General features: G+C 58.7%; 3 protein-coding genes across 6 annotated transcripts in view; 1 reads left to right on the forward strand and 2 right to left on the reverse strand.

Moving 5' to 3' along the window:
- Positions 1–7,577, forward strand: part of TNRC6A (trinucleotide repeat containing adaptor 6A) — a 49,138-nt gene extending 41,561 nt beyond the window's left edge. For all 4 annotated transcript variants that reach the window (XM_086622448.1, XM_086622449.1, XM_009985179.2 and 1 more), the window contains 8 exons: positions 271–402; positions 1,859–2,017; positions 2,399–2,539; positions 3,000–3,107; positions 3,304–3,525; positions 4,240–4,310; positions 4,440–4,579; positions 4,787–7,577. In XM_086622448.1, the coding sequence (XP_086478574.1) occupies positions 271–402; positions 1,859–2,017; positions 2,399–2,539; positions 3,000–3,107; positions 3,304–3,525; positions 4,240–4,310; positions 4,440–4,579; positions 4,787–5,162 (1,349 nt within the window). In that variant the 3' untranslated portion in view covers positions 5,163–7,577. The remainder of the gene's footprint in view (positions 1–270; positions 403–1,858; positions 2,018–2,398; positions 2,540–2,999; positions 3,108–3,303; positions 3,526–4,239; positions 4,311–4,439; positions 4,580–4,786) is intronic.
- Positions 7,578–7,618: 41 nt separating this feature from the next.
- On the reverse strand, positions 7,619–14,329 carry LOC147527585 (uncharacterized). The gene is made up of 11 exons (XM_086622532.1): positions 14,199–14,329; positions 13,152–13,271; positions 11,059–12,981; positions 10,798–10,910; positions 10,659–10,717; positions 10,347–10,504; positions 10,025–10,187; positions 9,754–9,945; positions 8,737–8,961; positions 7,910–8,063; positions 7,619–7,693 (listed from the first exon to the last, which is right to left on the reverse strand). The coding sequence occupies exons 1-11, from the start codon at positions 14,254–14,256 to the stop codon at positions 7,619–7,621; spliced, it is 3,240 nt and encodes a 1,079-aa protein (XP_086478658.1). The 5' UTR covers positions 14,257–14,329.
- Positions 14,330–15,857: 1,528 nt separating this feature from the next.
- On the reverse strand, positions 15,858–18,693 carry NDUFAB1 (NADH:ubiquinone oxidoreductase subunit AB1). Its single transcript, XM_086622323.1, has 5 exons — positions 18,596–18,693; positions 18,336–18,504; positions 18,038–18,125; positions 16,800–16,911; positions 15,858–16,025 (listed from the first exon to the last, which is right to left on the reverse strand). The coding sequence occupies exons 1-4, from the start codon at positions 18,691–18,693 to the stop codon at positions 16,820–16,822; spliced, it is 447 nt and encodes a 148-aa protein (XP_086478449.1). The 3' UTR covers positions 15,858–16,025; positions 16,800–16,819.
- Between the last annotated feature and the right edge of the window lie 787 nt (positions 18,694–19,480).

Genomic DNA, 19,480 nt, shown 5'->3' on the forward strand with positions numbered 1-19,480 from the left:
AGGCTGCTGCTTAATAGTTGCTGCTGCTGATTGGCATCAAGATCTCACTACTGCTGTCAGTCAAAGGGCAAGGCATAAAACTGAAGTTTGTTCAGCTACCGGAGGCTCTATGCCAGGTCTAAGGAAAGGAATATTTAACTCTCTCGCCAGACTTCATGCTGAGTAGTTGCATCCTGCCTACATTGGGTTCCTTTGTTTCATTCCTTGAATTGAATTGTTGTGTACTGTTGTTAAGTAGCTGCTTTCTCACCTTAATCGTTGCCGGTTTAGGAATGAACTCAAACTTGAATGTAAACATGGACATGAGCAGTATTAAAGAGCCGCAGTCTCGACTGAGGAAATGGACGACAGTCGACAGCATTTCCGTGAACACCTCGTTAGATCAAAACTCCAGCAAACATGGTACGTGAAACGTGTCACGGATTTTCACCTGCGGGTGTAAAACGCGGGTTCGCTGTGTTCGGCTGTGACCGCTGTGGCGCTCGCAGCTGTCACAATTCGGCCGGGGGTGTCTGTGCCAGGCGTGCTGCTTGTCTCGTTCCGCAGCGTTTTTACTTACAGAGTGATCTTGTGATGAGTTTTAGTAGAAACATTGTGCAGAATTCCTGTTTCAACCAGACTTTTCTTTAACTGTGACTACCGTTACCTTAACCTGGATTGGATTGCTTCATACGTTTGTTTTAAACCAAAAGCTTCAGGTTTTCTAGCTTGCTTTCCCTCCACCCTGCTGGCCTGAAGGTGATTTATGGGGATTTAACTGTGCACACATTCTGGTCACATCTGACACTTTTAGTTATAGGTCTTGGTTATGAACGTGTACGTTTGCATTCTGAAAAGGGGGATTGCTTAGAAGGGGTAGACTAGTCCGTCGCTGTACTCCATTGCAGAGGAGCTGGACTTGGTTGCTTCGTATTTCATTCCAGTAATGAGGATTCATGTGACGTTTCAACTGTTTCAGTTGCTTGAAATCTCATCCAGTTAAAATTTGAGTCTGTAGCACAAAGGTTCTGTGTCTAAAGATAGTTATAAAATGTCTCCAGTCTCCAGTTACTGTTCAGTCTTCAGATTGTTGGGATATTTTTGGATTTGTCAGCTGTTTCACTACCATGAAATGACTTGCTGCCGTAAGCATCTAGTGGAGATATCCTGCTACTGCGCTTCCGAACTTCCTCGGATGGTTACAGGAAGTCAGAAGGGTCGGTGTTGCTTTAGCTGTAGGTAATGTTTTCTGAATAGGATTAGGAATTTGATTATTTGAGCTCTGTATTGCGTTGAATCACTAGGAAAAGTCATTTATTCCTTCAGAACTGTAGAACGTCTTTGGCTTTGCTGTCTAATTCTGCTTATGGGACTTGCACCGAACCAGATAGATTCTGTATAGTGCTTTCGTTCCTTGCTCTGCCTCCAGTGATTTTTGTTTTATTTTTTCTTTCCCTCCCAGGAATATGAGTAGGATTTACAGAGCTTTGCAGTAGCAAAAGATCCTTCAGAGGTTCTAGATGTTTCTTCCAAGGGCCCTCCCGTCACAGAATTTATTCAGTACCCTGTTATCCAGTTGGGGTCTCGCAGAAAGCTCTTACCCACTTGAGTTAATATTTTACTTAAATTTAATAAATAACCTATTTGAATGAGATGATTTCATAGGAGATTATTCCTGTGGTTTTCTCCTGAATTATTCAGAGACGCTTCATTTTAGATTATATAATCCTGTATGACTTCCTGTATAACTTGACATCATAATAGGACAGGATGCTGCCATGTATTTCATGAATGCTTCACATGGGCATGTTTTTATATATATGTATGTATGTATATAAAAATTGCCTATTGAAAATATTTGATGACTTCTATTTTTCAGGTGCTATTTCAAGTGGTTTTAGGCTGGAAGAGTCTCCATTTGTTCCATATGACTTTATGAACAGCAGTAATTCACCAGCCAGTCCTCCTGGATCTATTGGGGATGGCTGGCCCCGTGCCAAATCGCCTAATGGCTCTAGCAGTGTTAACTGGCCGCCAGGTACGCAACGCGTGGTTCTCACCCTCCAGCTGTGTTTCTCCTGGGTTCCTCGGTTGTTCCGTGGGCAGGGGGCAGGGAAATGGCCTGCAGAAAAGCATCAAGGGTGTGTTTTTAGCAGATGAAAATTGAGAATAGTAGTTTTATTGTACAAAGAGAAGTGTATCTCCCTGCTTTGAGATTTTACTCTGGCCAGACAGGACCAGAAAAACTAGAAAATGAAGTCAATTAAGTGAAAAGAAGACTAAATTAAGTAAATTAAATGCTTAAAAGGTTTTGGATTCTCAGTCATTAAGAGATGTATTGTCTAGACAGTTGTTTCCTGAAAAAAAAAAAAGAAATTAAAAATCAAAATAACCTTCTTTTCTGTATCTCTGTTCCTAGAGTTTCGTCCTGGTGAGCCATGGAAAGGTTATCCAAACATCGACCCTGAAACTGACCCTTACGTCACTCCTGGCAGTGTCATAAACAATCTTTCAATTAATACTGTGCGGGAAGTTGACCACCTCAGGGACAGGAACAGTGGTACGTTCAGATCTAGTCGTGTGCTGATCTTCCTTCGGTCCCAGAGGGACACCGTTTACTCGGAGATGTGTTTGCCACTTGCTCATCTCCTTGTTTGTGTTTTGTGTTGCGGATTTCACGCCGAAGAGCTCATCTTTGGCTCCGGCGCTGCTGCCTGACGCAATGCCACAGATATCCCAGGAACGCAGGCAGAGCTGTCACTGTGCACAGACAGGCGGAGCGTTTGAACGTGGGCGAGCACGACTTGGCCGCCCAGCCGCTGCAGTAACGTTGGCTTTGCTGGCAGCGAGCGCAGGGCGCTGCCCGCTGCTGAGTGCGCGTGGCACCGCGTGCCCTTGGTCACGAGGAGGTCCCTCCTCCGGCCGTGCGGACGTGCTCAGTCTGGATGACAAGTCCTGCCTTCTAATGTCATTGTGTTTGTGGTGCAGGGCGCTGTGACTGACTTCTGTCTTTAATGTAGGGTCATCCTCATCTTTGAACACCACGCTGCCTTCAACTAGTGCCTGGTCATCCATTCGTGCCTCCAACTACAATGTTTCCCTCAGCAGTACAGCACAAAGCACTTCAGGTGATGTCTGCTCGTATTACTCTGAGCTGGTGCTTCAGCGGGGCTCTAAATATTAACAAAAAGTAGTCCTGAGATCTTATCTTCACTAATTTTCAAAGCAGCTATTTCAATTCTACTCTAACTTAGCAGTTTTGTTCGTAGCACGGTGCCGGTTCCAGCAGCATAGTGATTGTGGTTGTCTTTCTGTGTCTTTTAGTAGCCAGAAACAGTGATTCCAAATCAACGTGGTCTCCTGGATCAGTCACTAACACCTCTCTGGCTCATGAGCTGTGGAAGGTCCCTTTGCCACCTAAAAGCATCACTGCTCCGTCCCGCCCGCCTCCAGGGCTAACAGGCCAGAAACCACCGCTGTCCACTTGGGATAACTCCCTTCGTTTGGGTGGAGGATGGGGAAATTCTGATGCCAGATATACCCCTGGTAAGGATGTGGTTTTGTGCATGAAGGTTTTTTGGTTTGTTATTACGTCTGGAAGTCTCCTGTGCATTTGGTGAGATAATCTGTCACTGTTTGCTGGCATCTGCGCCGTTTGTCTTGCCAAAAGCAAGAGCTGCTCTGCGTGTCCTGAGCTGCATTGCGGCAGCCTTTCTGTGAATGGAGGGAGGGCTGGGTGCTGGGAGCAGCAGTGGCATGGGTGGCACTAATGTTTCTTCTCTCCTTAGTAGGAACCATCTCCCAGCGCTTTCTGAGCGTGACATCTGTGCAGCTGAATGCAGTTGCCCGTTAAGCATTTTTCACAGAGTGGCTCATACCGTAATGAATTAGATCATGGTAGGACAGGGAGTCTTCAGACAGACTTCAGAACTGTTCTGAGCTTGCAGCAAGAGTCAAAACAAGTAGCTTTGTGTTTTTGCTTGAGTTATGAGTATCTGACGACAGTGTAGCTACTTATGACGGTGTTTACATGATCAGAACACTTCAGAAAGTAAATAAAATGAGTAGATACAGACATTAAATCGTGTACTCTCCCAAAGTAGCCTTCTGATGGTTTTAAGTCTGGAAAAAATTGGTACTACAGGAGTTTTTCTTGTTAGTGGATGTTCCTGTCAGCTGCCGTGCAGCTTCTCGTGCTCCTCCTGATGCCCTGGTGTTCAGCTTGACGGGGCACTGACTCCTTTGCTTTCCCTCGTTTAGGTTCAAGCTGGGGTGAGAGCAGCTCAGGGAGAATAACAAATTGGCTTGTTCTAAAAAACCTTACACCTCAGGTAAGGCGGGAGCACGCGGAGGGAGCGTGGCACGGCGCGGGCAGAGCGGGCTGGCACGCAGCAGCCGCCCCTGCGCCGGGCCGGAGCTCGGTGCAGGCTCCGCTCACCTGCTGCTCGCTTCGTCCGCAGATCGACGGCTCAACCCTGCGCACTCTGTGCATGCAGCACGGCCCGCTGATAACATTCCACCTTAACCTCCCTCATGGTAATGCTTTGGTCCGTTACAGTTCAAAAGAAGAGGTAGTGAAGGCACAAAAATCTCTGCACATGTAAGTTGGTTTTCTTTTTCAGTCTGAACAGCGGTAAACGTTTTGTTGGGGTTGAAATGCTCGGTGTGTGCAGGGGTGCAAGGATTCGCAGCGCCAGCTTCACGTCTCACGGGCGCGTGCCGGGGCGCCTGGCGCGCTTCGTTAGCGCAGAGGTGAGGAGAAAGACAATCTCTCTGTTTACAACCTGCTCTTCTCGTCCTTCCACAGGTGTGTATTAGGGAACACTACTATTCTTGCTGAGTTTGCCAGTGAAGAGGAGATTAGTCGCTTCTTTGCACAAGGCCAGTCTCTGACTCCGTCTCCTGGCTGGCAATCTCTGGGATCCAGCCAGAACCGACTTGGATCCATTGACGGTTCCCACTCGTTCTCAAACCGCAATGATCTAAATCACTGGAATGGTGCTGGGCTGTCGGGAACTAGCAGTGGAGACCTTCATGGCACTTCACTTTGGGGGAGCCCCAACTATTCCACGAGCCTGTGGGGCACCCCGAGCAGCAATGACACCAGGGGAATTAGCAGCCCATCCCCCATCAACGCTTTCCTTTCTGTTGACCACCTGGGTGGAGGTGGAGAGTCCATGTAACCTTTTACTTTTTTCAACTAAAAAACTGTGACCTCAAGACGTAACAAAGCAGCACTAATTTGGACTTTTCACCTACAGCAAGGGGGTCACCTGTGGAAACAGTTACTTTCTGCACATTTTCCACTTTGTTTTAGCCCAAAACATATCAGTTTGAATACTTGAATCATGCAGGCCAATATTATAATGTGAAAAAGTATATATTTACACTTCCAGATAGTGCTATCCATATAAAACTGCTTGGAATGAGCTCATTTGTGTATATTCATCATGTTTATTCTTTGGATTCCATTTTTTTTTTTTTTGCATTTTGCTGATAATGTTGGAGTATGAGCTTTTTTAACTTTGCACTGGCTGATGTTCTCCCTGTCCAATCGGCAATATCGGGGAGGCAGCAGGTCACGTGTAAACGTTTACTCAAGGATGTTCTTAACAAACCGTGTGCGCTCTCTACTATGCCTTGCTGTATGCCTACCTTCTCGTGGTGTTGTGGCGTTGAAAGATCGAGTTACGAGACTGACTTAGGACTATGAATGAAAGTATTGCACCAGTTTTTTCATGTATAAAACTAAAGAATTTAGCTCTGCAGTTTAAAAAACTGTGGCCACAGCTGTGACTTGCAACCCAGCCTGCAAGCCAGGGGGGGTCCTGCACTTTCAATAGGCTTTCAATTTTGTTTTGGGGGTGCCCGTGTTGGGACCTTCTTGTTTACAGAATATTTTTTTTTGTTTTTTGAGAAAAATGTTTACTCTTCCATCATTTTAAAAATTTTTAAAAAGACAAAAAAAAAAAAATTGAGAATGAAAAAGATGCTTTCTATCTCTGGGAATAATGAACAGTGTTTGGCCATGTCCTTTTGTTTTCTATTCCTGTATCCTAAATCAAAGAGCATGGCTCTCAGGAAAACCAGTTCCCCAGTAAAAACTCCTTGTAGTTTCTTATAGGAAAAAAAAAAAAAAAACTCAACTTTTAGCACTGATAATACTTATTGCTCTGTAAGACTTTTCTCTGCCAAAAAAAAACCGCTTCAAGCTGGAGTTCGACATACCGCTTTCTGACGCTGTCTTTTTCCTAGTGAGTGGTGGTGGTTTGCTGATAACCTGTAGTTCCACAGTTTTTTTTTTTTTGTAATCCCATCGAGTGGCTCCGTTTCTGCTCTTGTGACTGTGTTAACGTTTGACTGTCGTACCTTAAAGCCGAACCGAGTAACTATGCATACTGTAACCAAGGTCTTGGGCTTACAGAATCGTCTGTTGTAGACAAGTTTTAAATGTTTTAAAAGTTCTCGCAAATACTTTCTTGCAAAAGTAACGAGTTACATCTTTTTTGCCACAAAAGGTATTATTTAATGCTTGCTTAGTCGATGAATTGCAGACTAGGCAAGGGTAAAAATTTTAACAGTGCAGAAATCGCCATCATTTCATTGCCTTGATTCTAACTGTTTGTGTCCGACGATGCAAAAGAAGTCAGTGGCTTTTAACTGTTTACAAATAGAATGTGATTGTAAAATGTACAGTTTGGTTGTGTTTGAATTATGAAGTTTCTCCAGATATTAATAAATCATGATGTTTTTGGCTGCTCAGCATATAACTGTCTATTTTTTGTGACTTTATTTGTAGGCTGTTTTCTATACAACGAAAATATCGAACGATATGATAGCTCTGTATTCCCATAGTTTGATTTTTCTTTTAGCAAACTGATTTTTTTATGGACAGATGTGCATTTTATTCTAGCGAAAGTCTCCCTCGGCGCGCCCACTCTGAGATGAGAATTTAAGTGTAGAAAACCGCAGCTTGCTTTTCCTTTCCTACCCGAGCACCTTTGGGATCCCGCTGCCCTCCTCCTCCTCGCTATTCCTCCAACGCCCCCCGCGTTCCCGTGGCCCCACCCACCATTTGTGCCCAGCTCGATGCTCAAGAGGACACTTGCAAATAAGGAGAGCATTTTGGAAAATAAACTTTAATGCTTAAAACGTACTGGTGTTTAAATTTATACCTCATTTACATTAATCGTGACGAACGATGCAGCAGCGCTTAATTTGTATTTCACTTTTCACAGTGGCTTAGCTTGTTCTGAAGTGGCTGTAGGGCAGACCGTGTATGTACATAGGATGATGTGACTTCAGCGATCCGTTAGCCTTTCTTTTCCAGTTGCCGGATGTAAGTCATTAACTCTGTCGGGTGCCAGCATTGTGTGTTGCGAGACACTTCTCTGGAACTGCTCACTCTGAAGCACGCTGTCCCAAGCCAAAGCTGGCTTCTGAAGTCTGGTCCGAAGCAGTGGTGAAAACGTTGGCAGAAAATCGTTCAGGACTCTGCCTGGAGTGGAACTGACATCACACCTGCGTTGATTGTACTGTCAAAGTGTGTGAAATTCCTTCACTGAGCTTGTTACGTGGAAATAAAATGTGGTTGGTTTTAAAAGCTGAACCTCGTTGCCTGTGCTTCGCTCTGGGGGCGTCAGGCTGTCCAGCTCCTCTCCAGGTTGACCAGCTCCGTCCCCTCGCAGTAGGAATGGGGCCGTCGGGCTTTGTGCTGCGGAGAGAGCGGCTGCGTCCCGTACTCCGTGTGGAGCTGCTGCCCTCCGGCCGGGAGCTGAGCCTGAGCCAACGGCTCCTGGCACCGCTGCCACCCTCCCCGGGATGGAGAGAGGAAGGGTGTAGCCGCCCCGGGGAGGGAGCACGGGCTCTCGCAGCCTCCCCTACACCCGAGCCAAACCCCAAAGCCCCTGCCATGGCCCGCGCTGCTTACCGGGCGCTGCCTGGAAAGCTGATGGAGGAGCGGGAAGGGTGTCCACTGGATGGGCTCCATGGGCCAACTGGACACAGAGATATCGCTGGCTTTTCCCGAGTCCACCATGGGATCGTTCATGCTGCTGGAACTTGTGTCCCAGTCGTAATGGAAACTGGGAACAAAATTCATGAGAAATTAAAAGAGAGGGAGGAGGGGATAAAGATATTGAAAAATATTGCTGTTCCTGATAGAGCAGCCCGGGACCCTCAGGAGCGGGACCCCGCTCACAGGTACTGGTGCCTGCTGCCCGCTCTGTCCGTCTGTCTGTTTGCTGCTCCCAGGGCCCCGCGGCAGCGCCGACCTCGAGCACAGCAGGGAAGGGAGTCGCTCCTGAGCGGTGCTGTGCTCCCAACCCCCCCACACCAGGAGGGGTCCCTGGCTGTGGCGCCATTTGCTGATGAAACTGGAAACTTTTGGGGCCCTTTTTCCATTTACACCCCTGGGAGCTGAGTACAAGGCTTTCTCATACACACACACCGTGCTGTTTCCAGCAGATCTAAACCCTTCTGTGTCCCTTCTGATGTCCCCATCACACACCACCCCTGATAAAGAAGCCACTTAGTTCTCCCTGGCCCTCGAGGGTGCCCCCGAAACGCCCCATGCCACTGCTGTGCCCCTGAAACGCCCCACACCGCTGCTGTGCCCCTGAAACACCCCACGCTGCTGCTGCGCCCCCAAAACGCCCCATGCCACTGCTGTGCCCCTGAAACGCCCCACAGCGCTGCTGTGCCCTGAGCAGATCAAAGACAAGCCCTCGCTGGTCAGGATGGGCAAACCCCCTCTACCTGGGCCGGCAGTCGGGGCGGGCGGGCGGCGCTGGGAGCTGCTTGGAGCCATCGGTGATGCCCGAGTCCTCCCGGCAGCCGCAGCAGGGGTTGTCCAAGATCTGCAGGTGGAGCAGCTCCTCCGAGCCGCAGAAGGCCGGGTTGTCCAGCGAGCTGGCCGAGGGCAGCCACGAGCGCGACCAGTACTGCGCTGAGACGTCGTCCAGCCGGCAGAACCGCCGGTAGCTGCGGGACACAGCACAGTGGCTGCGGCAGTGCCCGGCACCGCGTGGGCACACACAACCCCTCCATGACTGCACCGCACGCACAGAGCGCAGGATTCCACCCCAATCCCATGGCACCGGGGCAGCGCCCAGCCCCGTGCCCGGGGTGGCGCTGAGCCATCGACACCGAACAACACGCGGCCGCAGCCCCGCAGCTGTTGGGGCGGGTTCCTCGGGACCGATCCCCTGGCGGGGAGGGCAGCGGGGCCCTTTGGTGCCCCACCCGTAGCCCCGACTGCCAGCACGTGGGGGGCAGATGGACCCACCGGAGGTATTGGGGGGTCCCCTGGTTCCTGGGGGGGCTCATCAGCTCATCTCGAGCATCTCCACTGCAGCGAACACGCCGCAGCCCCATCCAGCCTTGTCCCCTCCCCACTGCGCCTTTCCTGCCTGCAAGCCCCCCCTGCACACAGCCCCCAGCCCCCCCACCCAGCCGGGAGGCACCACTGTGGCTCCACAGAGCACTGGGACCAGGCGCTCGGGGCCCCACGGGTGTCCCCCCGCCCCCCCCCCCCCGCCCAGCACCTCCTGCCCGCCACTATCAGCCACCGCAGAGTGTTTTTCTTGGCAGCACTGAGCCCCCCGCCCAGCCCTGCCCCCCCGAGCCGCGGCTCTCCCTGCCCCGGGACAGACGGCGCTGCCTCCAGGCACCCGCGCACGGGGCCCAAGCTGCTGCCCACCCCCCCAGCACCCCCGGGGTGGGGGGAACCCCACAGCAGGGCCACCCTGGACCCCAGCCCCAGGCGCCCCCCACCTGCTGCGGGTCTGGTCGGCCCTGGCCTCCAGCAGCAGCGCCTTGAACCGGCGGACGGCGACGGCGGCGACGACGGCAGCCAGGAGCACGATGCTGAGCAGGACCCCCGCCGCCATCCCCAGCAGCCTCTGCTGCGTCACCCGGTAGTCGCAGCGCAGCCCCATGAACCAGAAATCGCTGCCAACGGGGCACCTGCGCCAAGGGGGGGGCATCAGCCGCTGGGGGGGGGGGCAGCACCCGTCATCCCAGGGCCGGTTCCGGGGGCACTCACTGGCAGAGGGGCCCGCGGTCGCGGGGGTGGGTGCAGATGCCGTGGTTCTTGCAGTAGTCGCGGTGGCAGAGGGAGGTGCAGGTGGCATTCCCGTCCGCCCCGGCCACGCAGGCGAAGCCGGCTCGGCAGGTGAAGAGCACGGCGCAGGGGTCCAGCGGCCGCTCTGCACAGACGGGGCTTCGGCTGTGCCACCCCCTCCCCGGCGAGCGGAGAGCCGGGGCCAGGCGCACGCCCACCCTGCGACCATCCCGGCCAGACACTGGCCCCGGGGGCCGCGAGAGGGCCCGGTGGTCGCGTGGCCCCATACACACCCCTCACTCACCCAGAGCCACGTTGCGCAGGACGGGGGCAGTGCCCACCGCCAGCCCCAGCCGGGCACCCCCGGAGCCCAGCGTGGCGTCGAGGAGTGCACCCAGCCCCGGCGCCTGCACCCGCTCCGCCGTGAACACCGCGTCGTACTCCAGCACCACGGTGCCCTCTCTGCGGGGACATCCCATGACAAGTCCGAGGGTGGCTCAGACCCCCACGTCCAGCGCTGCACCCTGGCACTGCCGTGGCTCCACAGCGCGCGAGGCTCCCCGTGCCCCCCCGCGCCAGGGAGCCCCACACGCTGCGGGGCCGCGCGAGCACCCACCTGATCCTCGTCACCTCCAGCCGCAGGAACCCGGGCACCGGCAGGAAGAGGGGCACGACCTGTGCAGGGAGGAAGCTGAGCGCGATGCAGGCTGGCTGCCAGCTGCAGCCCCCCCCGGCCAGCCCCCTCCCGTGCTCACCGTCCGGTTGAAGCTGTGCAGCAGCGCCCGGCGCTCGCGGGACCCAGGGTCCTGCAGGGCGGGGACGAACTCCATGTCCAGCACCAGCTGGCAGGGGATGCGGAGGAGGGATGCTGCAGGAGGAGAAACGAGGATCAACACCGCACTCACCGCCTGTCCCGGGGGGCCACCACCGCTGACATCCCCCCGAGCTGACGGCTCCTCAGAGCTGTTCTCTTCCCGCCATGCCCAGGCAGAGGGTCCCAAACCCCCCAGACCCACCTCTCAGGAGGGGCGGCTGATCCTCCACGATGAACACCTGGGGGGCTCTGCCTGCCGGGGCCGTGGCTGCTGTCACTCGGGGGGTGTCAGCATCCGGCCGCGCTCCGGGGCTGCTCGACGGCTGGACCAGGTCTGGGTCCCTGGCAGCTGGGGGGGACCCAGGGCCCTCACGATGATCCAGGGTGCCAGGGAGATCCGTGGGCTGCTGGGGGGGCCCCGGCAACATGGTGGGCAGATGGGGTGGGGGCCCCCGTGTCAGCCCCAATGCATCCCCCTGCAGTACAGCAGCACCGGGCTCCAGCGTGACGGTCCCCACGTCCCTGAGCCGTGCTGGGCTGGCGGTGGCAGCTGTGATGGTGACAGTGGTGGGGGTGACACTGACAGCGGCGGCCAGTCCCAGGGAAGACGCAGGCTGGGATGGAGCCGGCTGCTGGGTGGGCCCAGGGGCTGAGGGGGGGGCCGGGCTGCCTGGCTGCCAGCTCACCGGAGCAGTTGCTGCCCAGGACTCAGCATCACCCACCCCCACTGGGGTTCCCCCCAGCATCTGGGGGGTCTCAGCAGGATCCTCCTCTGAACCAGCGTGGGGCAACTGGTGCCCCAGGGACAGCCCTGCCAGGGGGGTGCCCACTGTGGGGCTGAGCCCCAGGACACCTTGGCCTGTCCCCAGGGAGGGCTGTGGGGTTGGTGACGTGGGTGATGCAGAGCCACTGGTTGGGGAAGGCTGTCGGGACGGGGGTACACGGGGGGACCCTGGGCTGGCATATGGCATGCCACTCTGTGCTGCGGTGGTGCTGCCCGGGGCCACCAAGGCAGGAGGCTGCCCTGTCACAGCTGGTGGGTGCCAGGTCTGGTCCAGGGGGCCATGGCTGCGCTCAGGAGGACCCTCTGTGTTGGGCGGCCCCAACACCCCTGTGGTTGGGTCCAGGGCTCCCCCCGGGCCAGGGGACGTCACCTTTAAGGTGCCAAGTGTGGCAGTGGGGATAGGCAGACCCGACCCCTTGTCTTCAGCAGGTGGCAAGGTTGAGACCGTCCCCGCGGCTGGCTGGGCTGTGCTGCCCAGGGGGACCCCACGGCCACCAGCCCCCAGGGACAGCAGAGAGGGGCGAGGGGCAGAGCGAGGACCCTGCCGGGCAACATCCATCCCATGCCACGGGCGGGAGCCAGAGCCCTGTCCTCCTGCCAGCCCTGGCAGCCCCTGCCATGTGCCCCCCAGTGTCCCCGTGGGGCTCAGCAGCCCCTGCAGCCCCCTCGCAAAGGCCAATGTCCCAGTCGTCCCCGGCACAGGGCTGTCCGTGGCCGGCGCGATACTCGAGCGAGTCCCTGGGCTGCTGTTGCCCGGCACGACGGTGGCAGCCGGGCTCTCCCCAGCCCACGGCTCCGGGGACGAGGGGCCATGGGGGCCCTCCTGTCTCTGCGCAAGCACCGTCCCTGTGGGGCTCCATCCCAGCAGGGTGCTGGGGGACCCCCACTGCCCCACAGCAGAGCTGGGCACTGTCACTGAGGATGGTGAGTGCGAGGGGGTCCCCTGCGGGGTGATAGCACCTTCTGCTGTCACATTTCCTACAGGGTCAGTCCCGGGGGGGTAACTGGTGGTAGGAGCTGTGTCCAGCTCTGCAGTTGCTGGGGTCCCCACACTGGTCACCCCCAGACTGGCAGGAGACGACCACTCGCTGCCTGCAGCTGCCTGCTCAGCAGTGCCTGCAGAGAGCGGGGGCCCCGGGCGCTCGGTGGCTGCTCCATCCCGCACTGTGGGCCCCGTCCCCTCCCCGCCGGCCCAGGGGCCTCGGGGGCTCCCCTGAGGGCTGGGGGGCTCGGCAGTCCCGGCGGGGGTCCCAGGGAAGGGCAGCAGCTCAGTGTCTGTCCGCAGCTGCCCCACAGTCTCTGGCGTTGTTGCCCGCACCGTGCCAGCTCCTCGCTCTGGATCTATGGGCAGAGGCAGAAGTGGGGGACACTGAGCAGGGCTGACCCACGGCTGGCACCCCACAGCTGCCAGCTCTGCACCCCTGGCTCCAGTACAGCACCAACACACGTGGCCGGCACATGGTGCCACAGACAAAGGGCCAAGAGCAGGATGGTCCCAGCCCTGGCGGTACCTGTCTGGCAGCGCTCCCCTGCCACAGTCCCCGGGTGGGCACAGGGGACAGCAGTGCCCAGCGTGGAGCCTGTTCCACTGCCGAGACTGGGGCAGAGCCGCGCGCAGCACTCCACGATCACTGGGGAGAGAGGGGAGAGAGCAGTGCACAGCGGCGTCGCGCATCGGCACCGGGCACTGTGCCCCCACCACCCCCGGGAGCTGCAGCGCAAGCAGGGGGCTCCACACCTCCTCTCTGTTAAGGGTGGGCAGCGCTGCTGAAGGAGACCCCAGCTGGAAACCACCCGCCTTCGGCTCAGCAAACCAAACCGAATCCGGCCCCACCCGGCCACGCTCGGCCACCTGCTGGAAATGCCCGTTTTGCCCTGAACCAAACCACCGTCTGGCAGAGCCACCACGTGCACCTGGTGCACGCAGGTGCCGGCACCACCGGGCGCCCGAGCAGAGCACGAGGCCAGCGCCAGGCCAGCAGTGCCCTGGGCAGGCCTCGGTGCCCGCTGCGGCAGCACTCCGGTAGGAGCGGGTGGCTCACTGGGTGTCAGGGCGGGTGGTCACCTGCCTTGGTGGGGCTGGGGTCACCAGGAGCCCCTCGGGCCCTGCTCTCCCACTCCTCCTCCCGTGGGTGCAGCGCCCGCTGCCTTCGACGCCGCGGAGCAGCCCGGGCTGGCGGCCCGGCACGGCCCGGAATGGCACGGCACGGCCCGGCACGGCCCGGAATGGCACGGCACGGCACGGCACGGACCCCGCTCTCACCGGCCGCGTCCCCGCCCGCCACGTGCCCCCGGGTCCCCGCGGCTGAGCCCACCCCAGGCGGGCCCCGGTGCCACCCGAGCAGCCCCCGCCCCCGTGCAACCGGGGAGCCCGGACCCGCCCCGAGCCCGCCGCCGCTGCCGGCCCCGCCGCCGCAGACCCCCGAGCCCGCGGCCGAGCACGGCATCCCCCGGCGAGGGACCCGGCCCGGGGCCGCACGGCTGCGGGGCGCGGGGACCCTGCCCGGCCGTGCCCCCCGCCCCGCGCGGGGGGAGGCAGCGGCGGGCCCGGCGCTCACCTGCGGCGGCCAGGAGCCGCGGGAGCCGCGGGAGCCGCCGGAGCCGGAGCCGCTCCATGGCGCGGCGGCGCTGCCTCTGCCGGGGCGGCGGCAGGAAGCCCCCGCCCGCCCCCGCTGCGGCGGGGCGGAGGCGCTGGGCAGCCGCAGCCCCCGGCCCGGTCCCGCCCCACCGGCACCGGCCCCGCTCCCCCCGGGGCGGCTCCCGCCTCTGCCCGGAGGAGCATCGGGGCGGGCGGATCGGGGCTGGCCCAGGCACGGCGCTCGGCCGCGGCAGGGCTGAGCTCGGGCGGCGGGACCCCCGGGGACCCCGGCCCGGCCCCGGCACCCGCCCGGGCCGCGCTCCGAGCGGTGCCGCAGGCGGGGCCGGGGGCTCGGCACCCCGGCACCCCGCCGTGGGCTGCCCCAGGCCGAGCACGGGCACGGCCCCGGCCCCTCTGCGGGCACACGCTTCCTGCCCGCCCTGCTCTAACCGGCTTATCCCAGGAAAGCCGCCATCGGGGACTGCCGGGGCTCCGACGCTCCCAGGGCCACCTCCAGCTGTGCCCGGCTCTGCCTCGGGCACGGCTCAGGGCAAAGGCTCCTCGAGGGCACCTCTGCCTGCGGCTCCTCCATCGCATCGCTCAGCCAGGGTCCAAAGGGATGGCACGCAGCCGCCCTCACTCCTGCCACAGACACGGCGGCCAAATGCCCAGTGCCCCTCCGCCGGGCAGCCAGTTCAGGTGTTGCAGAGCACGGTCGGGGTGACGGATGGGCCACGGGGCTCCCAGAGGAGCAGCCCTCGCGCACAGCGAAAGCGAAAGCGGGGCCCTGGGGGCAGTGGGTCACCCAGCAGCTCTGGAGGAAGCCCCGAGAACACCCACCCTGCACCCAGGCACCGTGCGCCGCGCCGACAGAGCCAGGCCTGTTTTCCATCGCCCGCCGCCCGGCTTGCCGGAGGATACACTATGGAGTGCCACTTTCTTGGCTCAGAGCCTGGCAGCGCCTCCCTGACATGTGAAAGTGTTTCTGGGCTCCGAGGAAAAACCGTGCAGGGTCCAGAAATAACTTGTCTCTGTCTTGGGAGGGATGTAGAGCGGCCTCCCGCGCCGGGATTAGTCTGGCTCACGGAAACGCCGATGCGATTTCGCTTTTCAGCAGCAGGAAAGTCATTCCCCTCATCATTTTCCAACAGGAAAACAGAAGCCTTTCAAACGGAACCCGCTTGTTTTTACCGGCTGATGAAACAAACGGGAAAAGCAGGAGAAGGGAGGTTTGTTGGGAAGAGCAGATAACACCCGCAGAGAGATCAGGGGAAGGGCGATGCTGCCAGCAACAGAGGGCACAGAGGGCCATGCACCGTGGCACAAGCCGTACAGGTGCTGGTAGCAGGGGCACAGCCAGCACAACCAGCAGATTGCTCGCAGTGAGACACGCTCAGAGCCCGCCAGACCCACCAGCACCTCCCACTGCGCGTGGCAGGGGCTGCCTTTACCCCACACTGCGTGTGGCAGCCACTGCCTTTACCCCACGGTGTAACGGGCCACGGCCCGGCAGAGGCCGTGCCACTGGCCAAAGCCGCGGCGACACACGGGTGTTTCTGGCCAAGTCCGTTGCTCAGCCCTGAAGTGCCCTTCACACACCGACGGCGCGGAACGAGGAGCCACCACCACCACATGGTCTCACACATTTATTCCTTTTTTTTCTCTTGTTTCTGAAGGACAACACATTCAGCAGCTTTAAATACAACGTCCCAGTGCGACTTTCCGGTGAAAGCAGCAACGGTACCGCACGTGCGCGTATATTCACAGCCAGTGGCACCAGCCCAGGCCTGGGGTACAGACATCTCTCCTGTTAAAAAACCAAAAATAATCCACACACTTAATATTTCATCAACTGAGAAACACCATTTTAAGGCACAAAAAAGACAAGGCAAGCTGAACACCACCAGCAGGCACGTACTGGTCCGCTCTGCCCCATACTGGTCTGCTCTGCCCCGGCGCAGGGCAGCAGAGGGCACAGCTCACCCACTGACCCAGAGGGGAGCTGGGGGGAGGCCAGGAGCCACACAGGAACAAACAGGAACTGGGATGATCTGCTCAGGCTCATTTCCCCTGCAGCCCCAGAGCACCTCAGGGCAGTCGCTCCAATAACCCTTTCCTGCCCGTTTCCTTTCCTGCTCCAATCTCCGGCTGCGGCTGGTGGGGAGGAAACGGCCGCCATGGGCAGCTTGCGCCATGGCACACCTCTGGAGGTGCCCGCCCTGCACACTCCACAGATGGCTGAGGAGCACTGAAACGATGGACTTTCATGACTAAAGTCAATTTGGCATCTACTAAAAGACCTGTGGGTGACCTCAGTGCTCGCAGTGCCATGCAGGGCAAGATGAAGGGCTACTGAGCCCCTCATCCTCCCTCCAACAGCAGATGCCTCAGGAAAACTTGTGTGCTTCATCCTTCCTGCTTGGAGCAGGCAGCTGCTGCCAGCTGCCTCCCAGACTTCCCACACGGCCGGACGGGTGGCCGTCTCACCCTGGACACCCCCCTCCACAGACGTCACCCTGCGCGTGCCCCCCGTGCGCGCCGCCACTTGCCAAGACGCTCGCAGGAGCACGTTCCCACTCACCCGGCTCTGCAGAACTGGTTTTATTCATAAACATCCTTCTTGTCCGCAATGTAATCTACAATCTCTTGTGGGCACATGAGCTTTTCTGCATCTCCGTCAGGAATTTCAAATCCTGGAAGAAAGGGCACGTGTTTAGCCCAAAACAACGGAAACAGGAGCAAGGCTAAAGGAAGCAATTACTGCTGGCTCAGATGCCCGCAGCTCCGCCGGGGTCCAACGGGCAGCGGCCGCGGTGTCGGTCAGAGCCGACGCTTCAGCACGACGCTGAGCTCCAAGCTGCGGCGCCACTTCGGGACACGGGGCACGGCAGGGAGCAGGCAGCCGAGACAGCTGGAAGTGCCCCTCACGCCTCTTTGAAGCCACTAAAGCCTTCCCAGAGCTCCCACAGCCACCAGTGCGCGACGGCACGGGGGTGCCCTTGGTAACTCAGTGCTCGTACAACCAACGGTTCGTATGGAGCCGCAGCCTGGGGCAGGGAGCACAAGGGCTCTTGGTCATGGAACTCGGCAGAAATACATTCCAGAAAATTTACCGCCGTCTTTCTAGTCCTCGTGGCCGCCCGCAGCACACGGTCCGTGTGAACAAACACGCTGAAAGTGACACGTCTGCCTCGGGTTCAGGGAACGACCAAACCCCCGGGACGTTTACGACCCCATGTGACAAACCAGGCACATACACCACAACTTACGAGCTTTAAAGAAACGCACAAAGAAGTCCAAAATGAAATAAAAAGAAACTTGGAAAATAAACTAATAAGGAAAAAACATCCTCTCTTTTTCCTGGTAGCATCAAGTACTGAGGATGAAAAAACTTCTGGTGAGGCAGGACCTGGAACAGCTGTGATTTCACAAGCAGGAGCCATGACCCGCTCCTGATGAAGCCGTCGTGGTAAATGTTTTAATGTCTGCTGCCCTCGCTTCCACGCTGCCATCCCCACTGCTCCCCACCCCCAGCAGCGCGACGGGCAGTGCCCAGGAGGGGTGTGGGGAGAGCAGCAGCTGGTGCTCCCGGAGGGACGGAGCTGAGGAGCGGACAGACAGACACCTTCTCCTGAGCGGTGCCACCAGCCACCAGTGCTTGTTCTCCCCGGCAGAACCGCACAATTTGCTCTGAACTACGTCAGAGAAAAGTCGACGTCACCAGTCCCAGCACAGAACCGACACTGGTTCGCTGTAGCTGCGCTCAGGGATCAGCCAAAAAGGCAGCGACGAACCCGAGCGTGTTCGGCTCTCAATTACCGAATTCGTCTTCCATAGCCATGATGATTTCCACTTGGTCCAAGCTGTCCAAACCCAGGTCTTTCATGAAGTGGGACTCGGCCGTGAGCTGGGGGAAGGGAAACGGGAAATCAGCCGCCGCGGGCATTCCGGCGGGACAGAGCCCGGGTCAAACCGGAGCCTTCGGCCCTCCCGGCGCCCCCGCCGCCCCTCTCTGCCCCCGAGGGGCGGCAGCGCCTCTTCCTCACCCGCAAAGCCCAGCCCGGCCCCCCCGGCGGCCGGCCCCGCCAGACCCACCGCCCCGCCCGGCCCCGCTCGCCTTCTCCGGGTCGATCTTGTCGTACAGCTTGAGCACGTAGAGGACGCGGTCCTTGATGTCCGCCAGGGTCAGCGGCGGCAGCTCGGAGAAGCGGCGGCACAGCGGCCATGCCGCGCGCGGCACCTGCGAGAGAGCGGGCGGGCAGCGGGCAGTGCCGGGGGGCACCGGGCGGCACCACCGGGGGGGCACCGCGCCGCCGCCCCCCGCCCGCGCCGGGCCTTACCTGCGCCAGGGGCCGCGGCAGCGCCGTGGCTGTGCCCGGCGGGCGGCGGGCGCAGAGGGTGCCGAGCGCGGCGGCCCGCGGGGGCGGCCGCGGCAGGAGGCGGCGGACACAGGCCGAGAGGACACGGGCCGCCATGGTGACCTGTTCCCAGCGGGCGCCGCGCCGCTCCCGGCAGCCCGCGCGCGGCGGGGCGGGGCGGGGCAGGGGGCGGGGCCGGGCCGAGCCCCGGCGGGGTCGCGGGAGCGGTAGCGCGCGCGGAGTCATGGAGTCACAGAAGGGTTTGGGTGGGAAGGGACCTCAAAGCTCATCCAGTTCCAACCCCCCTGCCATGGGCACGGACACCCTCCACTACACCAGGTTGCTCAAAGCCCCATCCAACCTGGCCTTGAACACTGCCAGGGATGGGGCAGCCACAGCTTCTCTGGGCAACCTGTGCCAGTGCCTCAGCACCCTCAGAGGGAAGAATTTCTTCCTTAGATCTCATCGAAATCTCCCCTCTTGCAGTTTAAATCCATTGCCCCGTGTCCTGTCACTACACACCCTTGTCCAAAGCCCCTCTCCAGCTTTCCTGTAGCCCCTTTAGGCACTGGAAGGCTGCAATAAGATCACCCCGGAGCCTTCTCTTCTCCAGGCTGAACAGCCCCATCTCTCTCAGCCTGTCTCCAGAGCAGAGGTGCTCCAGCCCTCGGATCATCTTCGTGGCCTCCTCTGGACCCGCTCCAGCAGCTCCATGTCCTTCTTGTGTCGGGGACTCCAGAGCTGAACACAGTATTCCAGGTGGGGTCTCACAAGAGCAGAGTAGAGGGGCAGAATCCCCTCCCTCGACCTGCTGCCCACACTCCTTTTGATACAGCCCAGGATATGATTTGCTTTCTGGGCTGCCAGAACATGGTGCCGGCTCATGTTGAGCTTCTCATCCACC

The sequence above is a fragment of the Tauraco erythrolophus genome, chromosome 17 (genome assembly GCF_009769465.1).
Source record: "Tauraco erythrolophus isolate bTauEry1 chromosome 17, bTauEry1.pri, whole genome shotgun sequence".
Taxonomy (NCBI): domain Eukaryota; kingdom Metazoa; phylum Chordata; class Aves; order Musophagiformes; family Musophagidae; genus Tauraco; species Tauraco erythrolophus.